This window comes from Anser anser, assembly GCF_964211835.1.
Source record: "Anser anser genome assembly, chromosome: 1".
In the NCBI taxonomy this organism is placed as follows: domain Eukaryota; kingdom Metazoa; phylum Chordata; class Aves; order Anseriformes; family Anatidae; genus Anser; species Anser anser.
Window position 1 is genome coordinate 184661624 of NC_139720.1, and position 22433 is coordinate 184684056.

At 43.1% G+C, this 22433-nt stretch overlaps 1 protein-coding gene across 4 annotated transcripts; it reads left to right on the top strand.

Moving 5' to 3' along the window:
- The first annotated feature begins 4048 nt into the window (after positions 1 to 4048).
- Positions 4049 to 22324, top strand: LOC310883802 (phosphatidylinositol 3,4,5-trisphosphate 3-phosphatase TPTE2-like). Of its 4 annotated transcripts, none has more exons than XM_083804684.1 (19): positions 4049 to 4167; positions 5079 to 5170; positions 6976 to 7053; positions 9346 to 9393; positions 9943 to 10104; positions 10470 to 10589; positions 13296 to 13395; positions 14019 to 14082; positions 14593 to 14657; positions 15269 to 15329; positions 15543 to 15624; positions 15708 to 15796; positions 16888 to 16949; positions 17925 to 18005; positions 19016 to 19121; positions 19782 to 19879; positions 20236 to 20331; positions 20737 to 20807; positions 22055 to 22324. In XM_083804684.1, the coding sequence occupies exons 2-19, from the start codon at positions 5121 to 5123 to the stop codon at positions 22155 to 22157; spliced, it is 1536 nt and encodes a 511-aa protein (XP_083660810.1). In that variant the 5' UTR covers positions 4049 to 4167; positions 5079 to 5120; the 3' UTR covers positions 22158 to 22324. The 4 variants fall into 4 exon arrangements, with proteins under 4 accessions (XP_083660810.1, XP_083660807.1, XP_083660808.1 ...); XM_083804681.1 differs by lacking the exon at positions 4049 to 4167 and adding an exon at positions 4436 to 4582; XM_083804682.1 differs by lacking the exon at positions 4049 to 4167 and adding an exon at positions 4580 to 4714.
- The last annotated feature ends 109 nt before the right edge of the window (positions 22325 to 22433 follow it).

Genomic DNA, 22433 nt, shown 5'->3' on the forward strand with positions numbered 1-22433 from the left:
TGTAGGAATGTGGGCTGCCAAGTTTTTTAAGACGATGTTAATTTATGAGGTCTGAAACATTTTTTTTTTATCTAACGATAAAGGGTTTCATCAAAAGGATGTTAAATTTAAAATATTAGGATGACTTCAGCCACCGTAGTTTCAATATATTAAATAACCGAAACCAGCATATATGTATTAAAAGTCTGTGGCTTGTTAGCAAGGAATAACCACAGAAATCTATGTACAAAGAAGGAGTAATGGTGGCAGACCATGAAACATGCCAGATCTGAATGTTTTGATAACGTTCAAAGAGCAAAGACATAATTCAGTCTAACTAACGAGTCTGTATGAAGCCTATGAGTATCTAATGGGGTGATACAACAAACATAATTAGTTCGTAAGTTCCTGAGGGCAAGCACAGGTCCAAGCCGATCTCGCTCACATCAGGAATAGCTTTACCAAAGTGAATTAGTCACAAGGCCAGAGGGAACATGTGGATAATCTGTGATCTACCTACCTCAGGTCAGAGAACTCCCCTGACCTAATTCATTCCTATTTGTACTGGAGCATCTCTTTGAGAAAAAGACGTTTTGTTGTAAAACATTCAGTGTTGAACAACCAACCACAGACTTTTGCATGGTCTTTCACTGCTTAATTACTCACATTGTTAATTATTATTGTTTTTTGCCCTGAATCTGCCAAGTCACATACTCTAGCCTTTTATTCTAATGATGCCTTACTCTGCAAGCTCTCTTCTGCCAAATTTGTTTTTCCCTGCTTAAGGCTAGGTCCAAGTAAATACAAGGCATACTCCTGCCTCTTGCTGGGATCCCAAATCCTGGTTAGCTGCTTAGGCTGGGGGTGTGCGTGCTGGGGGAAAGCCGGGGGAGTCATGGAGTGAGGGGCTGCATACAGCATGTCCTGGGCAAGGCTAGTCACCACAACACGAACACATCCCCGGGGAAGAGCACTGGTGGGTAAAGCTGGCATGGGGAGGGAGGAAAGGCAAAAGCAAGTTCTATTCTTGGGATGATTTAATTCAGGGGAACCTAATGCAGAACACACATAGAGCTGCAAAGAGCTCTGGCTGGTGTATTGTGGTGCATAGTGGAGGTGGTCTCAGTGGGCTCACTGGGGGGGCTTGAGGGATTGTAGTACCCCTCTGCCTAGATTTGGGAGTCTGATCTGCTACATGCAAGGGCAAGCAGCAGAGACATACAGCCAAGACAGTCCAGGGCACACACACGAACAAAATAGCAGGTTCTGAAGATCTCTGCAGTCTAACAGCAAAGTGCCCAAACAGTTTATTTTCCTCCGGGGTTAGGCAAGTAATGTACAAGGAGTATTTTTTATTTTTGTTTTTTAAGATCAAAACTTTGATGCTTGAAGTCTGCCTACACCCCCTGCAGGGTTCCTAGACCTTTTTCTAGATCCAGCCCTGATCAAATGTGATTAAGTCAGCCCTTATCTTTTATTTGAAAAGATGGACATCTTTGAGCTCCTTGACTCCCTTGTGATGAGGATTGCTTCAATTGCTTACTCACAGCATAGCTCTTCACTCTTTTTGCTGGAGTTGTAGCTACCAGAAGTAGAGAGCTGAGAAGACACAAAAGCCAAGTAAAAAGCACAGGCAGCATTTTCAGCCCGACATCTTTCTGTTTCTAGAGCCAAGGCTCTTGTTATGCATTTTGCCACAGAGCCACATGCAACAATCAGCTGCAGCTGGCTACTCCCTACTGCTACTCCAGGTGTTTTCAGTCACTTGTTTTCACAATACAGCCACTGGTGCTCTAAGTCTGATCTGCTGTGGTGTTGGTCACTGCTGTCAGGATGACTGTGATTTGCAATACATGAAAATTTAATCAAGAAGTGCTTGTGAGCTTTTTGACACATGCACACATTCCTCATTCTGATGTCCCTTGGTGACTGTCGGTGGGTCTGTAAGTCAACCACGGACTTCTTTTAAAGATGTTACATCGTCCTTCAGGTATCAAGGGCTGAAAAACACCATCCTGAGGCCCAGTGTACTGAGACTGATAGTGAATGTATGTAAATACAGCTTGCTCACTCATCTGCACTTACAAAATATTAGTTTTCTCAGTGCTAGGCAGCAGTTCTTCTGTCCGCTTTTCCGGTCTCTGTGTCAGCAGCAGACTTTATCACTGAGGCTTTTATCTGGGGGCATGGTTCAAAACAACACTACACAACATTAAACAACATAAGACTGTTCTCAATCCCTGCAGAACCTCTCTGGGAATGAACTGCTTAAGCATCGTTCTTCTTTTACAGTTATTTTAAGACCAGTGTGCTGGGTTTTCACCAAAGTAACGTGAACAAGACCGATTTTGTGTCCTTCTACCTCTTTAATCAAATCTGACTTTCTTGCTAGACAATTGCTTACAGAAGCAACAAAATACCTTTATTTTATCAGTAAAACTTATAATCTCATTTTCAAAATATGAATTAGTTTGTCAGGAATTATTTTCCATAATCCCATGTTGATTGGCATTATTATCATCATCACCGTGCTTCTTTATTATTTTAGTGGAAGCCTCTATCTAATCTGCTCTCATTTTCTTTGGGAGCAAAGCCAAGCTGACAGACTGTCATCATAAGGTCATCTGATCTACCTGCTTTTAATTGGCAGAGAATTGATCCCCCCCCACTTATCTCCATATTTCTGTTATCCTAAAACATAATAAAAATGGAATCATTATTCTTGTCTGTGTCTCTTAGAAGTATCAGATATAAACGATCCATACTTACTTATTTTAAAGTCTGTCGGGTTATGAGATTCTGTTTACCACCATTCTCTGTTATTTTTGGAATTTAAAATATGTCATCACCTCTCTGAGATATGCATACTTTATCTGCTCCTACCCAGTATAACTGTATTATTTACTGAACGTTTCAGTCTTTCCTGTATTTTGTTGACAATTCTGTTACTTTACACTCATGAATAATTGTCCAGGGATCAGAACTGGATTCTGAGGGTTTTTAAATGTCAGTGTCATGAGTTAAAGAGCATAATATAATGAAAACGATCTACAAGTCATTAATTTAAAAAACACTTTTTTAAATGAAACTTGGGTCATGTTTCTACGTTTTTATCCACCAGCTGAGAGCTCAAACATCATTTTTATTAAAGCAGAAAATGGTGTTTCTACTTTAGCCATCTGACTTCAGAAGTTGTAGTTTTAAGAAAATAGATCGACCATTGGGAAACTCATGGAGACACATCAGAGCTGGCAAATCTGCTACAGCATCACCAGTGCTATAGGATTAGATGCACTGAAAGCAAAAATTATGGTGCTATCATGGGCAATAAATGAGAAAAATGAGAAGTTTATTTTTTATTTTTTTAATAATTATTTTTATTTTGAAGGGGAAGCTTTCTATTTATTCTGCTGTCCTGAACTGCTCCATATTCTCAGAATGCTCAGAACAACCTTGAAGTCCTAATAATTTTATTGCTTTGGGGGTATTTGATGGTATTTTTATAGCTATAAAGCCTGTACTAGGAAGGCAACAACTTTAAGAATAATCGAGTGCTGTGTTCAGCTTTGGGCCCCCAGCACAAGAAGGACATCGAGGCCCTGGAGCGTGTCCAGAGAAGGGCTACGAAGCTGGTGAAGGGCCTGGAACACAAGTCCTGTGAGGAGCGGCTGAGGGAGCTGGGGGTGTTTAGTCTGGAGAAGAGGAGGCTCAAGGGAGAGAGACCTCATTGCTCTCTGCAACTACCTGAAAGGAGGGTGTGGGGAGCTGGGGGTCGGCCTCTTCTCACAGGTAACCAGTGACAGGACTAGAGGGAATGGCCTCAAGTTGTGCCAGGGGAGGCTCAGGTTGGAAATGAGGAGACATTTCTTCTCAGAAAGAGCAGTCAGGCACTGGGACGGGTTGCCCAGGGAGGTGGTGGAGTCACCGTCCCTGGGGGTGTTCAAGGAAAGGTTGGACGTGGTGCTTAGGGACATGGTTTAGGGGGTGACATTGGTGGCAGGGGATGGTTGGACCAGATGATCTTGAAGGTCTCTCCCAACCCGAATGACTCAGTGAAGGCTGGGGCTGCTGCCGGCCACATCTGCCAGCGCTCAAGCTGCGCCGGCCGTGGGAGCCGACCCGAATCGCTCTCTTTGAGCTCCCTCTGCTGCTGGGCGCGCTGCAGAAAACCTGCTTCGGAGAGAAAGGGTGGGTGACACGGTGTGGGGCGAGAGGTTGTGGGGTGGCACGGTGTGGGGTGAGTGGTTGTGGGGTGACACGTCGTGAGGAGACACGTCGTGGGGTGACACGTTGTGAGAGCGGGCACGGGGCGCCAGCGGCTGACGGGACGGGCTGGCAGGACCAAGCTCGCCCCAGCACCCGCGGGCTGCGCCCCCTCCTAGGACCGGGCCGGGGGGACCCCGGGTCTCCGGGGAGGCTCGGAGGGGGGCATCGGCCGGGCCCGGCGAGCCGCGGCCGTGGAGGGGCTGAGGGGAGGCGGGCGGCGGCGGCGGCGGGGCCGTCGCCATGGCAGCGGGCGGGCCCGGCCCGGCCCGGCCCCATTTTAGCCGCGGCCCGGCGGGGGGCTGGAGCGTGCCCCCAGGGCCTGGCCTCGCCTCAGCGGGTGAGTGGGGAGGGGGCGGAGGAGAGGGACGGGAGGGCCGAGCCTCAGGAAGTTTAACGCAATTTTCCGCTGAGTCCGCGGGCGGGTGGCCGGGCTCGACTTTGAGCTGGGAAGGCGGGCGGCTCCGCTGAGGTGAGGGCGGCGGGGGGCTCCCGGGGGTGGCCGGGGGCTGCTGGGCTCCTTCCCTTTCTCCCTCCCCGCCCCCTGTGGGGCCATATTCTGCCCGGGGAGCTGCTCTCCTCAGCGAGGCGACCCTCGCCTGCCGTGCCCGTGGCTTCATCCCTTCCTCCGCCGCCGAGGTGGGGTTAAGGGGGTGCGGGTAGGTCGGGGGGAGCTGTGGGCATCCCTCCTGCACTTCTTCAAGGCTGTTTCCTCCTCTGTGAGGAAAAAGAGTTGGGAAGGAAGCAGAAGCCTGTCCTTCAGTAATATGAGTGAAGCTACTGTAGGCACAGATGCTGGTACTCACTGTTGCTTGTATGGGTCTCTCTGTTATTAGATGTGCTTCTTCTAAGACCAGCAGAGCAACAAAAGAAACAAAATGACGACTGTGAGGTATGAACAAGGGTCAGAGCTCAAAGAAGCCTCAAGGTGAGTGAAACAAACTGCATCAGTATGTGAGTTCAGAACTCGTGCATGCTGTGTGCGGTCTTCTGCCTGGTTTCTTAATGCTTTGATCATAACAAAGAGGTGGCTTGAAGTTTATATACTATATGGTTTCCTTTTTTTTTTTCTCCTTCCTTAAAATACTGTTGTTTGAGAGGGGTGCTGTGTATGAGAGGAATGTGCTCTTGTGATTAACTTCTTACAAGAAGTCAATTTTTTGCTAATCTTTACTTACAAATTAAAAACTTTGTTAAAGAAGTATAGGCACTGGTAGAGTTAAGCTCAGGGCAGTAAGCCTTGCTTTCTTCTAGCCTCTGGAAGCCACTGTCAAGGTATCCTAAAGGTAGTGTCTAGCTCTGCTATCCTTACAAGTCTCAAGTTCCCTTCAGCTGTGAGTAGTTAGAGAAGCTTATGTTCTCTTTGGATAGTATGTGGGTAGAAATTAAGTTTTTCTAGTATGCCCTCATTTTCTTGTCTTCTACCCTAGTATTTAAAGACTAGATGTAGTAGCTTGTGGCAGAGAGCTTGTTATAGCTTGGGCAACAGGTGGGTGTAGAGTGCTCAGTAAAACAAACTCCTTCTTAGGAAAGCATTATCCAGAACTGAATCACTGTGTGAGAGCACAGTGAAAACAGTGTGCTTGTCCTTGATTTCTGTTTTCTTCTTGTGTTAGAGATTGGCCTCCTAACCCAAAACACTACTACTTCTCATTCTTATTGGGCTTTTTCCTCATAGTAGAGGATAACAAGCTGGCATTCAGTGCCCTTCATGTGTCTTCAAGGACAAGCAAGTGGTCTGCTACAAAAGTGCTGTAGCAGCAGAAACTTCTTTTAATAAGTGAAACATTTCTGCCCTATACTATGTGGATAACTCCATACTGAGTGTCTTGTAAGAACAGCTGAGAAGGAAAACTGCATAGCCATATATTTACAGAGCTTTGCTCCCTTTCTAGGAAAAGAGTACAGATACTGGAGCTGGAAAATAGTGTGTAGACAGCTGCTCCTGCACAAGTAGTAATGATGCCAGAGGCAGAGCCACAGCAAACACTGTGGCCGTGCTATTATGCAGCATAGTATTTCTATATAGAATACTAAAATCCAAATTCTTGGGTTTGGATGTTACATTTTACTTTGTCTGAAATCATCTTGTGACCTTCAAGGCTCTTCAGGTGGCTAAACAAAATCTTGATCCAAAGAGACCCTGTTAAGGAAGCTATGGTAAGCAGCCCCTGCCAAGAAAAAAATGCTACTCCAGCACTAGCTCAGCTGCTGCCCTGCTCCTGCAGTTTCCGGTTTGGTATCCTGCTCTGCACAAAAACATCTCTGTGCTATGGCTTCTCCTAGCAAGCATTCCTTCTCTGAACAAGTAGCCTACTGTAATAGCATTAATATTTTCTGGACTCTGCGAAGTAATTTTGCATATCCATGTTTCTAGCAATTCCAGAGTCTAGACTGGACTCTAAAGGCCTCAGTAGACTCTCGGATGCCTTACTTCAAAGCCCTTTATCCTATTGCTGAACACAAACGTCTTCCTTTCCTCTCCCTAAAGAAAAACTTCTGAAAGATGGATTGCTAAGTGGAAGTAGGTCAGCACAAGCCAAGGGCTTCTGCTGTGTCAACATACGGGAAGCCTTTCTTCCCTTGGTACTGTTCATGTGCTCTGGCCCTGGTTGCTGTTCCTCACTGCTCAGCTGACAGTAGTTAATGTTACTGGTTCTGCAATAACAAAGGGTGGCAATGTATAAAGTTGACATCTGTATTGGTATGTGACTTGTGCTATTCCTTTGCCAGCTCTCCAACAGCAGAAGAGCCCACAATAAAGATTGATGATGGTCGTGACGAGGATAACGAACAGGACAGCTGTTCCAAGTAAGCTAATGATATACTAAATGCCTTGTTTACCCCCAAAAGTGAAGATGCCTGAACCAAAATGAGAAAGCAGATGGCTTGCTGGAGTAAGAGATAAGCCTTACTGATCTTGCTACTGATGCCTTGATACTTATCTTAATGCTCAGAGCATTACATCACTTGATACTGATGCTTGTTCTAGTACATAATAACAGCAAGCAACTTCAGGAAGCTGCTTCATGCTTATGGAGATGAAATCTCAGTCCAAGAGTTAGCTACAAATATATCACATAATGAAAAATGGCAAGCTTAAACTGCAGTGCGTAAACTTTCCCAAAGAAGTGAACTTGAGAGAACACAAGAACCAATGCTGCTCAGAAAATGAGGTGAATAAGTATCTGGGGCAACTGGCAAGCATTATGCCCTCAAGATTGAACTGTCTAAACATCCTGGTGATTTACTATGTTCTTGAAGCAGTTCCTTTTTTTTTTTTTTGAAAGTAGCTGCTTCTCTTCTTACTAGACTAGATTACTAAGTCTTACAGCATACTTCAATCTTAGTCAGGTCAGTGACATGCAAATAATGTTTCACTCTTCCTGCAGCTCGAGCAGTAAGATCAGGCCTGTTATCCCTGTTCCCTTAGGTGATAACATGGTTTTAGAGAATTCAGACCTTGGTGGTTAGAAATGCATTTCATAAAGGCTTTAAGCTAAGTAAACAAGCAAATGTTGGGCCATGTTCTCTTTAACTGACCTGGGATGTCAGCAGGCCAAATATATTTTTCGGTGTGCCTAATAAAGGTGCTTGTCCTTAGGTTGTGGAAGTTGAAGTCTTGGTGTACCTGGTATACTTACACTGCAGGATTTGCTGTATGAAGACATAAAACCACCGTTAGTGTAACTAATGCAGCGCTTTCCTTGGATACTAAGTGTTCATAAATGGGAGGGGAACCTTTTACATGCTAGGCTGCCTTGAAGACAAGGCCTGCTATTACATTCTTGACTTAGATAGGGAAAGTGGGTACTGCAACCTGCTTAAAGACGTGGATGTCTGCTGGTTCATGGCTTTTGGACTTCAAATGTGCTAATAAGAAATGTGAGCTAACTCAGTGAGCCCAGCAAGATGCTTCCTCTTCGCTTCAAAGATGCTCAGTGTTGTCTTAACCTTAACTCACTAACTCAGTGTATGTACCAAGTGAAATGTAATGCTTAAACTACCCTAGAGAAAAAACGGTAACTCTGATAGGATAATTGGGGTGGAATATGCATTATTGAACCGATGAATACTTCCTGTAACAGTGGTATCTCCAGTGGTGTGGGTGGGGAGGGAAGTACCATAACTGTATAGCAGAAAAGGACAAATGTCACAGTACTGACAAAGTACTGGCAGATTCTTCTTGTGTCAGACCTTTCAGTAGGTCCTACTGTTAATGACATATTTGGAGGAGGTATTTATTTTAAGTGGTGAAGAAAACTCAGTGCTTATGGTAGTAAAGTAACCCCTAGGTTAACAAACTGGCAGTATGCTGGTAACTAATCTGTTAAACCATCAGAGCTTGGGGTATGCAGATAGTGTCTTTTATGTTAATTCTTGTTGTATAGCCTCAAGTGATTTGTACAGCTAATGAGACATAGCTCTGCAAAGGTCTAGCCTTAAACCAGAAGGCTTAGAGCCTACTGACTAGGGAACAAGTAGTCTTCCTTAGCTGGAACCCTGCTAGGGCTGGAGGTAATTTTTAACTGGAAGCATTTGGCTGCAGCACCTCATTATTTTTAAGAGGTACTGGTCTTCAACCTGAAAGACCAAACTGATTTCCTTCTAAAGGTAGAAGAGGGATTTGTCTTCCTCATAACCTAAGAGCACAGAGATGACAGTGTTAACAGGTACTTCTTCCCAGGCCTGAAGAGAAATCCTCTCATTCTGATACAATAAACTAATATCTTGATCAAGATATTTCAAGAGATGATTATGCTTTAATCTTCCTCTTGATCAATAGCTGCTATGCGAATCTACTTGAAACTTGTTACTGGCCAGACTTGTAGTGTCATTGGAGCTATGGCACTGAATAGTGTTGTCAATACACAGTACTGAGTTTCTAGGGGTTGTAGCTGATAAATATTCTCTTGTTCAAGTGACAAAAATGTTGTCTTCAAGTACTGCCTTAACATATTTCATGAATGCAACTGGAAAAGATCTCTTAAATCATGGGTATAGAACTCTGGAACCAAAGGAATGAACTTAGTACCAGTGCTCTTGTAGCTAAACCTGTAGCAAAATGTCCCTTGTCTTGATGCTGATTCTCTTCTCTTGCAGTACTATTAGGAGAAAAATTTCCCCGTTTGTGATGTCATTTGGATTCAGGTAAAACATCCATCTTGTAATGATATGGAAGGGGTGGAAGCAGTCTTTATTTCTAGTGTAAGAATTTGGAGAGTTCCTTAAGCAATAGGGACTCCAGCTTGTTCTTCCTGGGAAGTACGGAAATAAAATATAGTTACTTCTAAGGGACTGCATTCCGTCGTGAGTGGGAGGCAAGGTGAATATGCTGGAGGACAAGCTGATGCTTCTATGCCTTAAAGTGTGCAGGTTTGTGCCACTTCTGGATAGCTGTGGAATTATTGGTGTGTAACTACAGCTGAGTCTGCAGTAACCACACAGTTCCGTGTGGATGTTGTACTTTGCAAATCACTTCAGAAAGTGTGATTTGAATCCTTTGGCTCTTTATACAAGCAGGCCTTGATTTTTATTTATTTTATTTATATTATCTTTATATATATTTATATTATATGTATATAATATATATACACACACGAGAACCCACAGTTGGACCAGCTTAAAATAAAAACAAGGTTTGTGCCCTCCAGTCAGTATTTCTTTCCTTCTTCTCAAGTTGACTTATATTTTTTTCAGGGTATTTGGAGTTGCGCTTATCATTGTGGACATTGTAGTTGTGATTATGGATCTGGCTATCCCTGAGAAGAAAAGGGGCATTAGAGAGATTCTCGAAGGCATTTCCCTGGCTATAGCACTCTTCTTCCTCGTCGATGTTCTCATGAGGGTGTTTGTTGAAGGGTAAGACCTGGGCAAAGATGAATTCAGTGTGGCACATCCTCAAGCTAGTAAGGAAGCAGTACTTTGAGGTTGGGACTGTGAGCGTTGCTGGTCCATAGGCTAAGTTTCTGGTTATCTTCTCATGGCTATTGCCATTCTATAGACTAACCTGTAAAATGCTTCTGATCCAAGTGAGCACTTAAACTGTCAGTCTTGCTATGACTTGTGTTGTAGACCAGGTATTTTCTTAGTGGGTCCTCAGTGCTTAGTTTTCCGAAGTGTTTGTCTCCAGCAGAAGCTTTGTATAGGCTCTCTTCTTCCTGAACATGGGCTTCAATCTTTGTTGCCATTCATGAGTGTTTGTCTGAAACTCTCCTTTGTTTCAGCTTCAGGAACTATTTCCGGTCGAAACTGAATATTTTGGATGCGTTCATAGTAGTGGGCACTCTGTTAATTAACCTGACCTACTCCTTCTCAGACCTTGCTGCGACAGATCAGATGCCAAGGTAAGAACAGTACGACAACTGTTAGATGTGAGCTCTCTTCCTGACAGGAGTCTAAGAATTTTCTTGGGCGTATCTAAGCTGGATGAGTGCATGCTAGATCACAAATGTAGCTACGATAGGACTTCACAGTACAGGTTTCTAAAGGATAGGAAGATTTAACTTTGGCCTACAGCTCTGTTGGAGCCTGTCCCTGTCTCAAAGGCAGCTATGATCTAAATGTATTTATTGGGGTGACTAAAAATGAACAGTGAGGCCTGCAAATACCATTTCTCAAGTATTTAGGGATGAGGGTGTAAGCAGCAGCCTGATGAAGAGTCTGAAGTAGAAGGTCAGAAAGAAGAGTTGGATTGTAATAGCAAATGGAACTGACAAAGTAGACAGTTGAGGAAGGATCTCTATTAGTGGATCTTGAAACAAATCTTGTTTCTTTCCCATTGTTCCCCCAAAAGTCCCATGGTAACACATGCTGGATTTCTCAGCCATCCCCTGGGGAAGGGAATCATGCTACTTATGTGCATAAGCTGATTCAAGTCGTGCCTCCATCTGATTTCTGTGCCTCGCTCAGGCGATGTCCTTTGAGATACATCTATTTGTGATGGAGGCAGGAATGCACCTCTCAACTAGTTTATCTGCACTAAGTTTGGATTACAGTGAGACTCTTGCACCAACCAGGGGAAGAAGTAGAGCTGTTCTTAAAAAAACAAACAAAAAACTTAGTGGGTATAAGGTGGGAAACATTCCTCTAGAAGAAATCAACTCAGTCTAGTTATTGAACCCAAAGTTGGATGAACTTGAAGGGAATGCTAGCACTTCTTAATATGCCAGCCAAACTTCTGTTTCAAGAAGCAGAGCTATGAAAGCACTGTTTGCCTCTGACTGCTTTAGCTGCATTTGCAGCCCCAGAATCATAAAAGGCTGTTTCCCTTTTAACCCTTATTAAACACCAACCTGAGTTGAATGGCATATCTCTGGCCACAGTTCTCTAAAGAATCTCTTTTCCTTATGGAGTCCTGGGCTGTTAGTAGTAAGCCTGATCCTGCACTGATTCTTCCTGCTGGATGTTGGTGTGCAAGTCCCCTGTATTCTAACCTGCTGAATTTGGAGAGGATTTTGTACAGGCCCAGCATCACACAAAGGGTTTTTTTAAAAAAAAAAAGATACTCAGCTGAGACCTACTGTCTCATCCACGCAGCTCTTGAGGCCTTCCATAATGCTTTTGTTAAAGGCTCTTAGCTCTGCGCAGACCAAAGCATTACCACCTGGCATTAGATGGTATTTCAGAACTGGCCAAATATCAGACTTTGAGGAAAAAATACCCTTCCCACCTAATCCTCCAGTTGCATCCACAAATCTAACTTCTAGTAGCCTGCTTGTTTTTTTTACTCTTCTTTCCTCATAGCCCTTGATTCAGATGCAAACAGTAGCTGTAAAGCACTTCATCTCAGAAGAGCTAGTCTGAGCAGCTTTTATGTGGATGAGAGCTTGCGTGACAAGCCAAATTTGTGTGGCAGTCCATAGAGGTAACGTCCCCTGATGGAGTGATGTGGTGTCTATTCCTAACCTGCTCTAGTTAGGTGAGGGTTGGGATGAGCTGTCTGCTGACTTCTAAAAGGACACTCAAGGAATAAGGCTGGGTATCAGTTTGGGAGTTAATGCCTAACTAACTGGCTTTGTGAAGGCCAGAAGGCAAGCTGCTGGTATCCTGCAGAGCCACTTCTTGCAGCAGTGGTTCAGGCTGAGGAGAGGGGCTGTGGAGTCTTCGCTCTAGTGCTGGCTTGTCCTTGCCTGGCTGCTAGCTCAAGGCGACTCTCCTGAAACAACAGCAGGGTGATCTTGGGCTAGGAGTGAGCTGGGGAGAAACTGAAACTTGCCTCCAGGTGTCCAGGACAAATGTGTCTTGTTGGCTTCTGACAAGTTCTGCATCAATGGAGAGCACTCTGTTTTCAACCAGAGGTGGTGGGATAAAGCTTCCATAACACTTCCTCCCCCCCCCCCCCCCACTGTAGGTATTCACCAGTATTCTTACCTACGTATATCAGGGCCTAAAACACATGTATGTGCTCCTTAAAATATATGTTCGTATACCTCCTTAAGGAACAGATATTGGTTTACACTAGTCACTAAGGGTATCCTAAAGCAGCTGCCCCTACTCAGGTTGTTTCTGTAGAGCTACTCACATAAGCATCTTGCCAGATCCAAAGTTCAATGGCAGTACAAAGTTTCTCAACGAAACTTGTTCAGGTTGCTGAATGATTAAACAAAAGGTTTATAAACTGCTCTGTCCTCAGGTTTCTTATTTGAGGCATGATGTGTCTGGCTTGTTCAGCTTCTCTTTTCAGCTGTTTTTCATGTCTGGTTCCACTTAAATGTACTCTTAAGAATAAGCTCGAAGGAACAACAACGCAGTGATGATAACACTAACAGTGTCAAGGGAACTTAGTGCTTGCTGGATGGAGATACTGGGAAAGTCTATTCCAGCAAGTAGGTGTGCTTCCTAGTTCTGTTCCATGTTCAGAACTTGTGTCCCCAAACCCTTAACAATAAAACTATGGTATACTTCAAGGCTTGTGTTGCCCTTTTTACCAAAATCAATGTGAGAGGTACTAGTTCAGTATGTGAAACAACACTCTCTCTGAAGTAACTCTTAAATAGCTTTAAGCTTTGCATCTAAACTTAATGTATTTTTATGGTGAATCTCTCATCTAGAATGGTCGCTCTCCTTCGAGTTCTGAGAATTGTCATCTTAATTAGAATATTTCGCCTGGCCTCACAAAAGAAACAGCTTGAAGTGGTGACCAGGAGAATGGTAAGTTGGCCTAGTAATAAATCTAGGCAACTATTGTTATTTTTAATTATCTCTTTCTCTAGGAAGCCATCAACAGTGAGCAGCAAGACTGCCCACAGTGTGTTGGTCTGAAACTAATACTACTACAGAAGCAACATGTTGGTTTTGTCTCTGACAGGGTATTGGAGTTATGCTTTCAGTTTCAGTATAGCTAGCAATGCTTGCCTCTGCCTGAGCAAGCAGCTCCTTGACCTGGAAGACCAGTGTGTCAGGGGTTGTGACACTGTGGTGTGTCTTGATTGATAATTACTGGCTTGTGTGGTACACACACTGTTTTCCATCGTATGTGGGGAGGTTGGAGATTTTTAATGCTTCTGGCACTTATTTCATGTGAAAACAAAACAGCTGTCTGGTGTTGAAGCCCTATCCATTGTGAATGCCTCTGTCACTTTCAGCAGGGCACTGAAGTGAAACTTGGAGCTTTAAACCCAACCCCTTACACAGGAATAAACAGTTGTGGTTACGCTGCCCTTAACTTCCTTCCTTCAAGTTAGGGAAGTCTAGATTTTTTATTTTCCCTAGTAATAGGCAGCACTTGTTGACTTGTGTTTTTTAGGAAGACTAACTCTGCTCCTTTTTCACAGGTCTCTGAAAACAAAAGGCGTTATATGAAAGATGGCTTTGATCTGGATCTCACTTATATTACTGGTTTGTAGAAATCCTGTAGCAGCAAATAATACTTTGCAGCATGTTACATTCTGCTAACATTGAGTGCTTCATATGAAATACAACTTTTTCAGCAGACTACTGAAACTTAAATGTGAATTTAAATCAAGCCTACTCCTTTTCTTTAGGAGTTTGAAATCAGTGTTTCTAACCCTGTTCTTCTCAAGGGTTAACCTTCTGGTAGAGAGGGCGTACGTGCTGTATACAACGATAAAAATTCTCCTGAGGCCTAGGGAAACAGAGCTTTCGATTGACTTAATGTGTTTGCCTCCAGTTCTGTGGTGACTGCTTAATGGTAGCTTATGCTTCAGGAAGTTCTAGTGCCCTGCTCTAGCTATGCAGAATGCGGAACAAAACCTCTTGGAAATGGGTAGGTGGCTTTCCTAGCGAGGGTCAGTCACTTCATGATAACATGCTCTCTGTCATGTAGTTCCTACATCTGGGGAGGGTCTGTCTCCCTGTTATTACATCTGACTGCTGTCTTCTCCACAGATCGTGTTATTGCAATGTCATTTCCATCTTCTGGGAAGCAGTCTTTCTACAGGAACCCTATAAAGGTAAAAACCGCTCATTATCAAGTTCAGTATTACTTAACAGTGTTTTGCTTCAAGGTTTGCACATGGACTAGATTATCAAGTCAGTCCTAGTCCTGCTGGCTTAGCTGGTTGGATGTTTAAATGGTGGTCTCCACTGTGCTGCACTGCTTGTATTGTAGTGTCTCAGCTGAGCCAAGCAAGATGTGTCTTGTTGTGGACACACTGGTGACCTGATGTCTGGCGGCTCTTGGGGAATTTAGCAGAACCAAATCAATTCTGTCCCAGGCCAGTAATAGTGTGAGGCATATGAATGATCTTACCATATAGGTGAAAAACATTTTAAGTGTCTTCATTAAACACTTCTAATATCTAAATGTTAAATTAGACATTAAATCCCTCTTCAGAGCTCTTTTGCCTGATGTCTTAGAAACCTAAGTATGTAAGGCAAGGGATTTGGTCATGGTTCTCTTACACCAGATAGGAATCTGAACTACTGGGCTGAAAAGGCCTGTTGTCCAAGGGCTGTTTATAAATGCACTTGCTGAGTTCACTTTGGGGATGAGGAATGAGGTGGCGATGGAAATAAGGAGTTACACTAGCTACTCTGAACTTGTGTCTTACTATTGCTCTAGGAGGTTGCAAGATTTCTGGACACCAAGCATGCAGACCACTATAAAGTCTACAATCTCTGCAGTAAGTATGCTTAGTTGCTGACTGTACTGAAAAACTGCAAAACAGATAAACATCTCTTTAGAGTATGTTGGTGACAATACTAGATCTTCAAGAACTTTCTATCAAAAGTACTTAAAACACTGGTATAAGCTCAGACCAGTGGTCTTGTGTCATAAGCAACTCTGTTCCAAGCCCATTCCCCTTCCTGGCCTAACTCCCAAATTTTCTTTACAGGTGAAAAAGGCTATGACCCCAAGTACTTCCACTACAGGGTGGAAAGGATCTTTATTGATGACCACAATGTCCCAGCAATACAGTGAGTCTTGGCAAGAAATACTTGCATTGTGGTAGCTCTTTGTGGGTGCTTACTTTGACCACAGTGATCTTCCTCTTATCTAGGGACATGCTGAAATTCACTGCCAGTGTCCGTGAATGGATGAGTCAAGACGAAAAGAACATCATAGCAATTCACTGTAAAGGAGGCAAGGGTAAGACTTGTCATATATAATCCATGTATGCCATAAATTACCTGTTCTTATCCTAACATTTTTAGTGTAAGTGTAGTCTTAAACCATGGCATAAGATGGATTTAGAGAAACTTGACAAATTCTGCTGTTCTGACCCCTGACAGGAGGAACAGGGAGCTAGTGAAGCTGTTACTAGTAATTGTTAAGCAGCTGCTTTAGCTCTGCTAGCTAGTCACTCACACTGAATATCCTACACTGTAATATACCTCAGGCTTCTGAATTTCTGTGGGAATGGCCTAGGTGCTGCTGAATCCTGATTTCAGACAAATAAGAATGAGGTATCATGAGAAAGCATAATATAGTGTTGTGGGGGCGGGCTTGTGCAAGCAATTGCACATGAACTGATCCATGAGTGCTATCTGCAACCCATAGTAGCTCAGGAGCTGTTGAAGTGCATAGATAGCTGTGCAAATAAGCCAAGCGACCCTGCAAACATCCGCCACATCTCCAGCCACCTGCTGTTACTGCTACAAATGCTACAAGTGCTTGGCTTGAACCAGATGGCTGCAGAAAGGTTTTTCCCACAGCTGTAAAGCCTCCTAAGCTAAGCTCTATTTCCCAAACTGAATACTGAAGCTACCTGCAGGCCAAAGTCAGCCTGGAGAACAAGTGTAGGGAGGGAGTGATGACCTCAGACTTGAATTCAAGACTGAGACAATACTGGAACCTCTGTGCTAGTAGTCTTAATGCCCTACTTAGTAGGGTTGGGCAAAAATTGGGGCAGAGAAGTAACTCTTGAGACTTAGACTGGCATTGCCAGTGCTTTAGTCTGACCTGTTAGGGTGTACTTGACTCCATACCCTGCTAAATGGAGGATGTAGTTACTGGCCAACTTGTTAAAATATCTTAAGTAATACTGTAAGGAATTGTGGGGACTGCTTCCAAGAAGTAAGCTGACAAACTGCAACTTCTCTTCGTCTTCCCAGAAATAGACACTTGACTATTCAAGTGACACCAATCTCCCATTAACTATTGAAAGAAATACGACTTCATTTTTCACACATAATCCCCCAAGTCTTATAGTTCAATCTCTTTTACTACTTTTACTACAGGTAGAACTGGAACAATGGTCTGTACTTGGCTAATAGACAGTGACCAGTTTGAGAGTGCAAAGGTAAAAACTAACTTTTATTTTGGTTCTTTCCATATTCCAAATGCCCCCTTTAGAATTTGTACAGAGTATTAGTGCATTTCAGCAATTAGTCAAAGTCCATAGCTGAAAAAGCATAGTGTAAACAACCTGTATTTTAAAAAATCTTGCAGTTCTTGCTACTGTGGAAACTCATCTCTGAAGAGTACTCTTAATCAGGAAGAACTGGTAATGTAGGATGCCAACTTTGAAGTGCTTCTTTTAGAGGCATAATAGACCTAGATCTTGAGCAACTTGTCTTAAGCTATGGGTGCCTTCTGAACATGCCCTACTAAAGCTAGTGTCACTGTTTAAGTGGTCTTGTGTAATTCTCTTCCCTACTCTCTTTCCAAGTGGTGTGAGATGACAAGACTACAGGCAGTTCATGATTACAAGAAGCCTTTCTATATATTTTGGGGAAAGGGAAGAAAGACCAGCAAGTCTGCAGGTCTTATGCACGTGCTGCTTTGATATACTGGATGTGGGATCTTGACCTGGAAACCTGGGTTCTAGATGGCCCTGATCACTCTAGGTAGCTTGAGCAGACTATATATCAGCTTGGTAACTTGCTTTTCTCTGAGTTTGGTTTGTGGAGATGCAAACTAATGCTCAGCTTCTTTCTGCCACAGACCACCTGAGAAATGTATGTGGTTCTGTAGGAATTGCTTAATAAGCATATAGTTCTCTTCCTTCAAAGAGCTTTATTATCTCTCAGTTCTGGATGACAGATAATGTATCTGACTTCCTAACTAGTAATTCTATATTCTAGTTAAAATTCTAAAAATTCTATATTCTAGTTAAAAGCCTTCTTTTAGAAGATACCACAACAACTATTGCACATCTTGTATTCATTTATTGGAATTGACTGGTATGATTTTGGTCTGTTTTGCTATACACTGCTCAGGAAGGGGAATGGTGGTGCAACAAATGTCTTAACACTTGAAAAAAATCTCTGTGTAGGAAAGTTTGGACTACTTTGGGGAGAGAAGAACTGACAGAAGTACAAGTACTAAGTTTCAAGGAGTTGAAACTCCGTCCCAGGTAAGTCTGAGCAGGTCCATTAACAGCAGCCGAACCAATCCTAGCCTTGTGAGCACTGAAGCTGCCCCACCTCTCCTGCCTTGTTTTAAAGGCATAGGTTTCTGCTATATGCTTAACTCTTGGGCTTTCTGCACCCTTTCTTTAGGGGTTGGAAGATTGTCAGCTAGTTGGGTTGCATTGCGTTCTTCTCCCTTCCCTTGTTAAAGTAATTCCTTGTACTAATTCCTTAATATTGTGAAATCAGACTGGTATCTGGGATCACAAGCCTCTTAAGGCTGGAAGGAGCACATTTAGTCCAACCCTGCTGCTTAAGCAAGGTGAGCTAGAGCAGGCTGTCCAGGATCATGTCCAGTTAGAGTATCTCCCCAAACTCTCTAGGCAACCTTTTGCAGTGTTTGACCACCCTCACAAATGCATGACCCTAGGAGACAACTGGGCTGTTCATCAGCAATGCAATGGAGCCTGGCCTGGGGAGAGGGCTGTGGTACTGCTGTGGTTGGGTGGAGGAATGCATCCTCTGAAGACAGTGTTCACAGGGGAAACATTAAACGTGCTATTGTCTCAGACCACATCTTCATCTTGATTCACTGCATGCTGTGAGATGAAGCTGTTGGTAGAGGTACTTCAGTTACTAGTACAAAACTGAATGGAAGTGTAGCCACCTCTCAACATGTGCTTCTTCAAAATAAAAGCATCCTGGAGCTTTTTAAGAGGCAGAATGTTTAAACCTACAACAAAAAAAGCTCCTTGCTTCTTGCTGAACTCAGAAGTACAGAATTGTTCTCACAACACCAAATATAAATAATTTAAAAATGGAGGTGTTGAACTTGTGTAGAGTTTTAACAACCAGTTGTTTGAAATGTGAAGGGTAAAGAACAAGACTAATTTCTTGTTAGCCTTGGACTTGAGGTAGCTAAGAACTTGGAGCAGATCTACTTAATCCTGCTTCTACCTAGAATTAGGTTGTATGGGGTTAACTGCATAATGTGTTTGGGTTTTTTGCATTACAGAGTAGGTATGTTGGGTATTATGAGATCCTGAAAAACAAGTATAACTTCAAACTCCCACCAGAGAGACAACTCAAAATAAAAAACCTCAAAATCTACTCTATACATGGTAAGAACTTTTGAATTTGGGCACTTCTCTATTTGGTAATGGTTTTGTGGTACAGGTAGCTGATCTCTGTACTGTCTCTCTTACTAAATCCATAATAAAAATGTAGGCTTACTGGGATATGAAAATACAAATAGCACAGGTTAAAAACAGCCAAAAACCAACTCTCCAACATCTTGGAGTACAGCTGTCTTGTGTTCTGTCATTTTCTGTGTGTCTGCTAAAATGATGGCTCACATGCAACCTGCCTCCTTTTGGGAAGGGAATCAGTTATATCAGTAGGATTAGTCGATAAGGTTTCTCAGCCTGTTATAACTTTGTGTATATGTACTGGTAACCTTGATGAAAGGCTGAGTACTAAAAGTACAGCACTACTCATTCTAGGGGGTAAACTGCTGTTCTTCAGTTAGTCGAACTGTATTCTACATGTGCTGTTCCTGAGCCACCAGTAGGATTCGCTGCTACTTCATACAGCTTTCAGCCACTCAAACTTGAGCTGCTTTCAGGTCTTGAGTTCTCTAAAGTCTGTAACAAAGTCTGTAGCAAGGCCTTCTTCAAAAGGCTGTTTTCAGTGAGGGTGATACACTTGGCTTTGATTACCACTTTGTTTCCAGGTGATGTTATGTGCTCTGGTACAATGTAACACTTTCTTCCTCTTCCTAGGAATTGGGAAAGGCAATGGAACTGACTTGAAGGTGCAGATAATAATGAGAAAGCAAGTTGTATTAGAATGTGTGTGTGCAACACAAGGAAACTGCAAGGTGAGTGTACTATGAAACTGTCAGCTTCTGTGACTCAGCGTTGTCCTGTAGAGGTTGGATACTGGATATAAAAATACCTTAATAAATGGGTACTTTAAATTGTGAGATGAAATAGCTAGCTTTGTTGAACAATAGGAAAAATTATATAAAGTAGTAGTAGTAGACTTCCTAAAAGTTGTTTAAACATTTAATAATCACTCTGACCTGAAAAGCTGAAATTGTTGTTGGCTGTTCTAGCACTACTGTTGTATTTCTATACCACAAATAAGTAACTTCCAATTGCTATCAATTGGTCCTCTGTCTCTGCAGCAGCTTTTCATAAATGCAATATTTTGTTTTGTGTGTTTTGTATCCAGCTCTTCTTTGACTCTGATAGTGACTCCGTAGTCATTGGCTTGGAAGACAGCCCTGTGATAAGTGGGGATGTGAAAGTCAGATTTGAATCTCATTCTGTAAGTACAATGGTGTGAAGACTGTCGCTTGAATTTGAAGGCCTGCAATGCAAACTGCAGCTGGGTCTTGGCTACCTCAGCTCTGTGGGGCCAAGTTTGTTTCTTCCCCTGCCACCCCTGCTGTGTGGGGTGGCCCCATTGTAGCAGCTGTAGCAACAGACATCTTAGTTGAGTACCTGCTACTTCTAATGTGGGGCTCGTACTCTTTCATACTTAGTTTGAGTGGCCTAGTCCTGAAACAAACCAAGTGAAAATGGCGTTCTGGGTGTGATATTTGGCTTTTCAAGTGTACTGATTCTGCCACTGTTGCTCTGTAAACCAGTCTGCTGGAGACAGGTGGGTGCTCATCTGCAAAAACAAGTCCAATGGCCTAACGGAGTCCTTAAACAGAGACTTTCCTTTTAGGATCTTCCAAAAGGCTATGACGACTGCCCGTTTTTCTTCTGGTTCAACACTTCCTTTATTGAAAATAACAGGTAAGTGAGCATAATGACTGCCTTTAGATCCTAACTTCTTGTCTGAGCAGAGCTGATGGTTCCTAAACATGGTGCTGAGAGCTGAAATAGCTGGCTAATGAAGTCAGTCGTAGCTTCTGTGTGGGTCTCTGATTCTCAGTCCAAACTTGTGAACCTGCAGTTGGCACATGCTTGTACTGTGCAAAGTGGTTTAAATGTGGGATTTATCTTAATCAGCTTAATCTACTGGGCTGTTTCCCAGTACTCTAAGTATTGTTAATTAACTGAAACTCCAAAGGTATTACTAACTGCTCAAACCTCTACAGCGCAACTGACAGAGGCTGGAACTTGAATTCAGCAGGCAAGTTAGGTACTAATGCTTGTGATCCCAAAGGAAAGGTTCTTTAACTTCCTGCTTTTCATGCTTTTGTCAAAGTTTTAAAAAAAAAAGTAGCTTTTTCTAGTTGAGGCTAGAATTCCTGGGGGTGGTTCTGCCAGCAACAGCTGAGCTTGTGCTTCTTGCTAGGGGAGTGATGTAGAAATGCAGAGATGGGATCTCTTTATTCTGGGATCTCTTTATTCTGTCTTGGTAGACTGAAAGGAACAGGGAACTTGAAGTATGAGGTATAACTCCTGTTCTTTCCATGACTGATATAGGACAGTTTTTATTTAATTCTTCCTATCAAAAGGAAGAAGAGAGTTAGCCACGAGTCTGCATTCATAACTTTAAACAGAATACCCAGAGCCAGCAATGCACTCTGCAGTCTAGGTGCAGATACCCAGTTAGACCCAACCAGTGGCAGGAGAAATGTAAGCCTGCTGTTTTGGCTCTGCAGTTGGGCTGTATCAAAAGCTGATGTGCTGGTGCTATCAGGTAATCACTAGAAATTAATTCAGTAAGCATTGAAAGGGGAGAACATGGCTGAGCTTGACTGAGTACTGAATCCAATGCCCGGCGTTAAGAAAGTCAGTTGTTAAACCTACCACATGCATCCCATGAGAAGGCCTGGAGCTGGAGGTAACATTAATTCTGCTGTAACAAGCTTGTGTCTTGGGGCTCTAGGCAGGGGGAAAACCACCACCAACTGTCAGGTTGGTTTTATGTTTCTCAAACTACTTCAGATCCAAATCCCTGTGCGTGTCTGTCTGAATCTAAGATCTGGGGCATGTTTAATACTGCAGGGCTAAACTTGAAGTTTTTTTTTCCTGTCTGGAAGGAAAAGCCTATCTTATGGGCTAAGACATGCTACTGAATCACTGTCTTTCAGGCTCTACCTTCCCAGGAATGAGCTGGATAATCCTCACAAGTCTAAAACGTGGAAAGTCTACAGTGAGAAGTTTGCTGTGGAGGTGAACTTCACTGAACCATAAGGGAAAGCTGAAAGAAGGAAAACACTTAAACTTGTCTCTCTTCCTGAAGACTCTTTTGCTGCTTCGGTAAAGCGAAGTGGTCTGGCTGTGATGTACTTAATGTATTTCTATGTAGATACAACTTTCTCAAATAAACTGACCTGAAGTTCTGTTGTGCAGAGCAATAATCCCCTGGAGAATTACTTAATGTCGCTGTCACGTTGCGCTAACGAGCTGTTGGATCTGCGTAGATGTGTTTACATACAGGTAATCCCTTCTCTACTACCTGGCCACTGT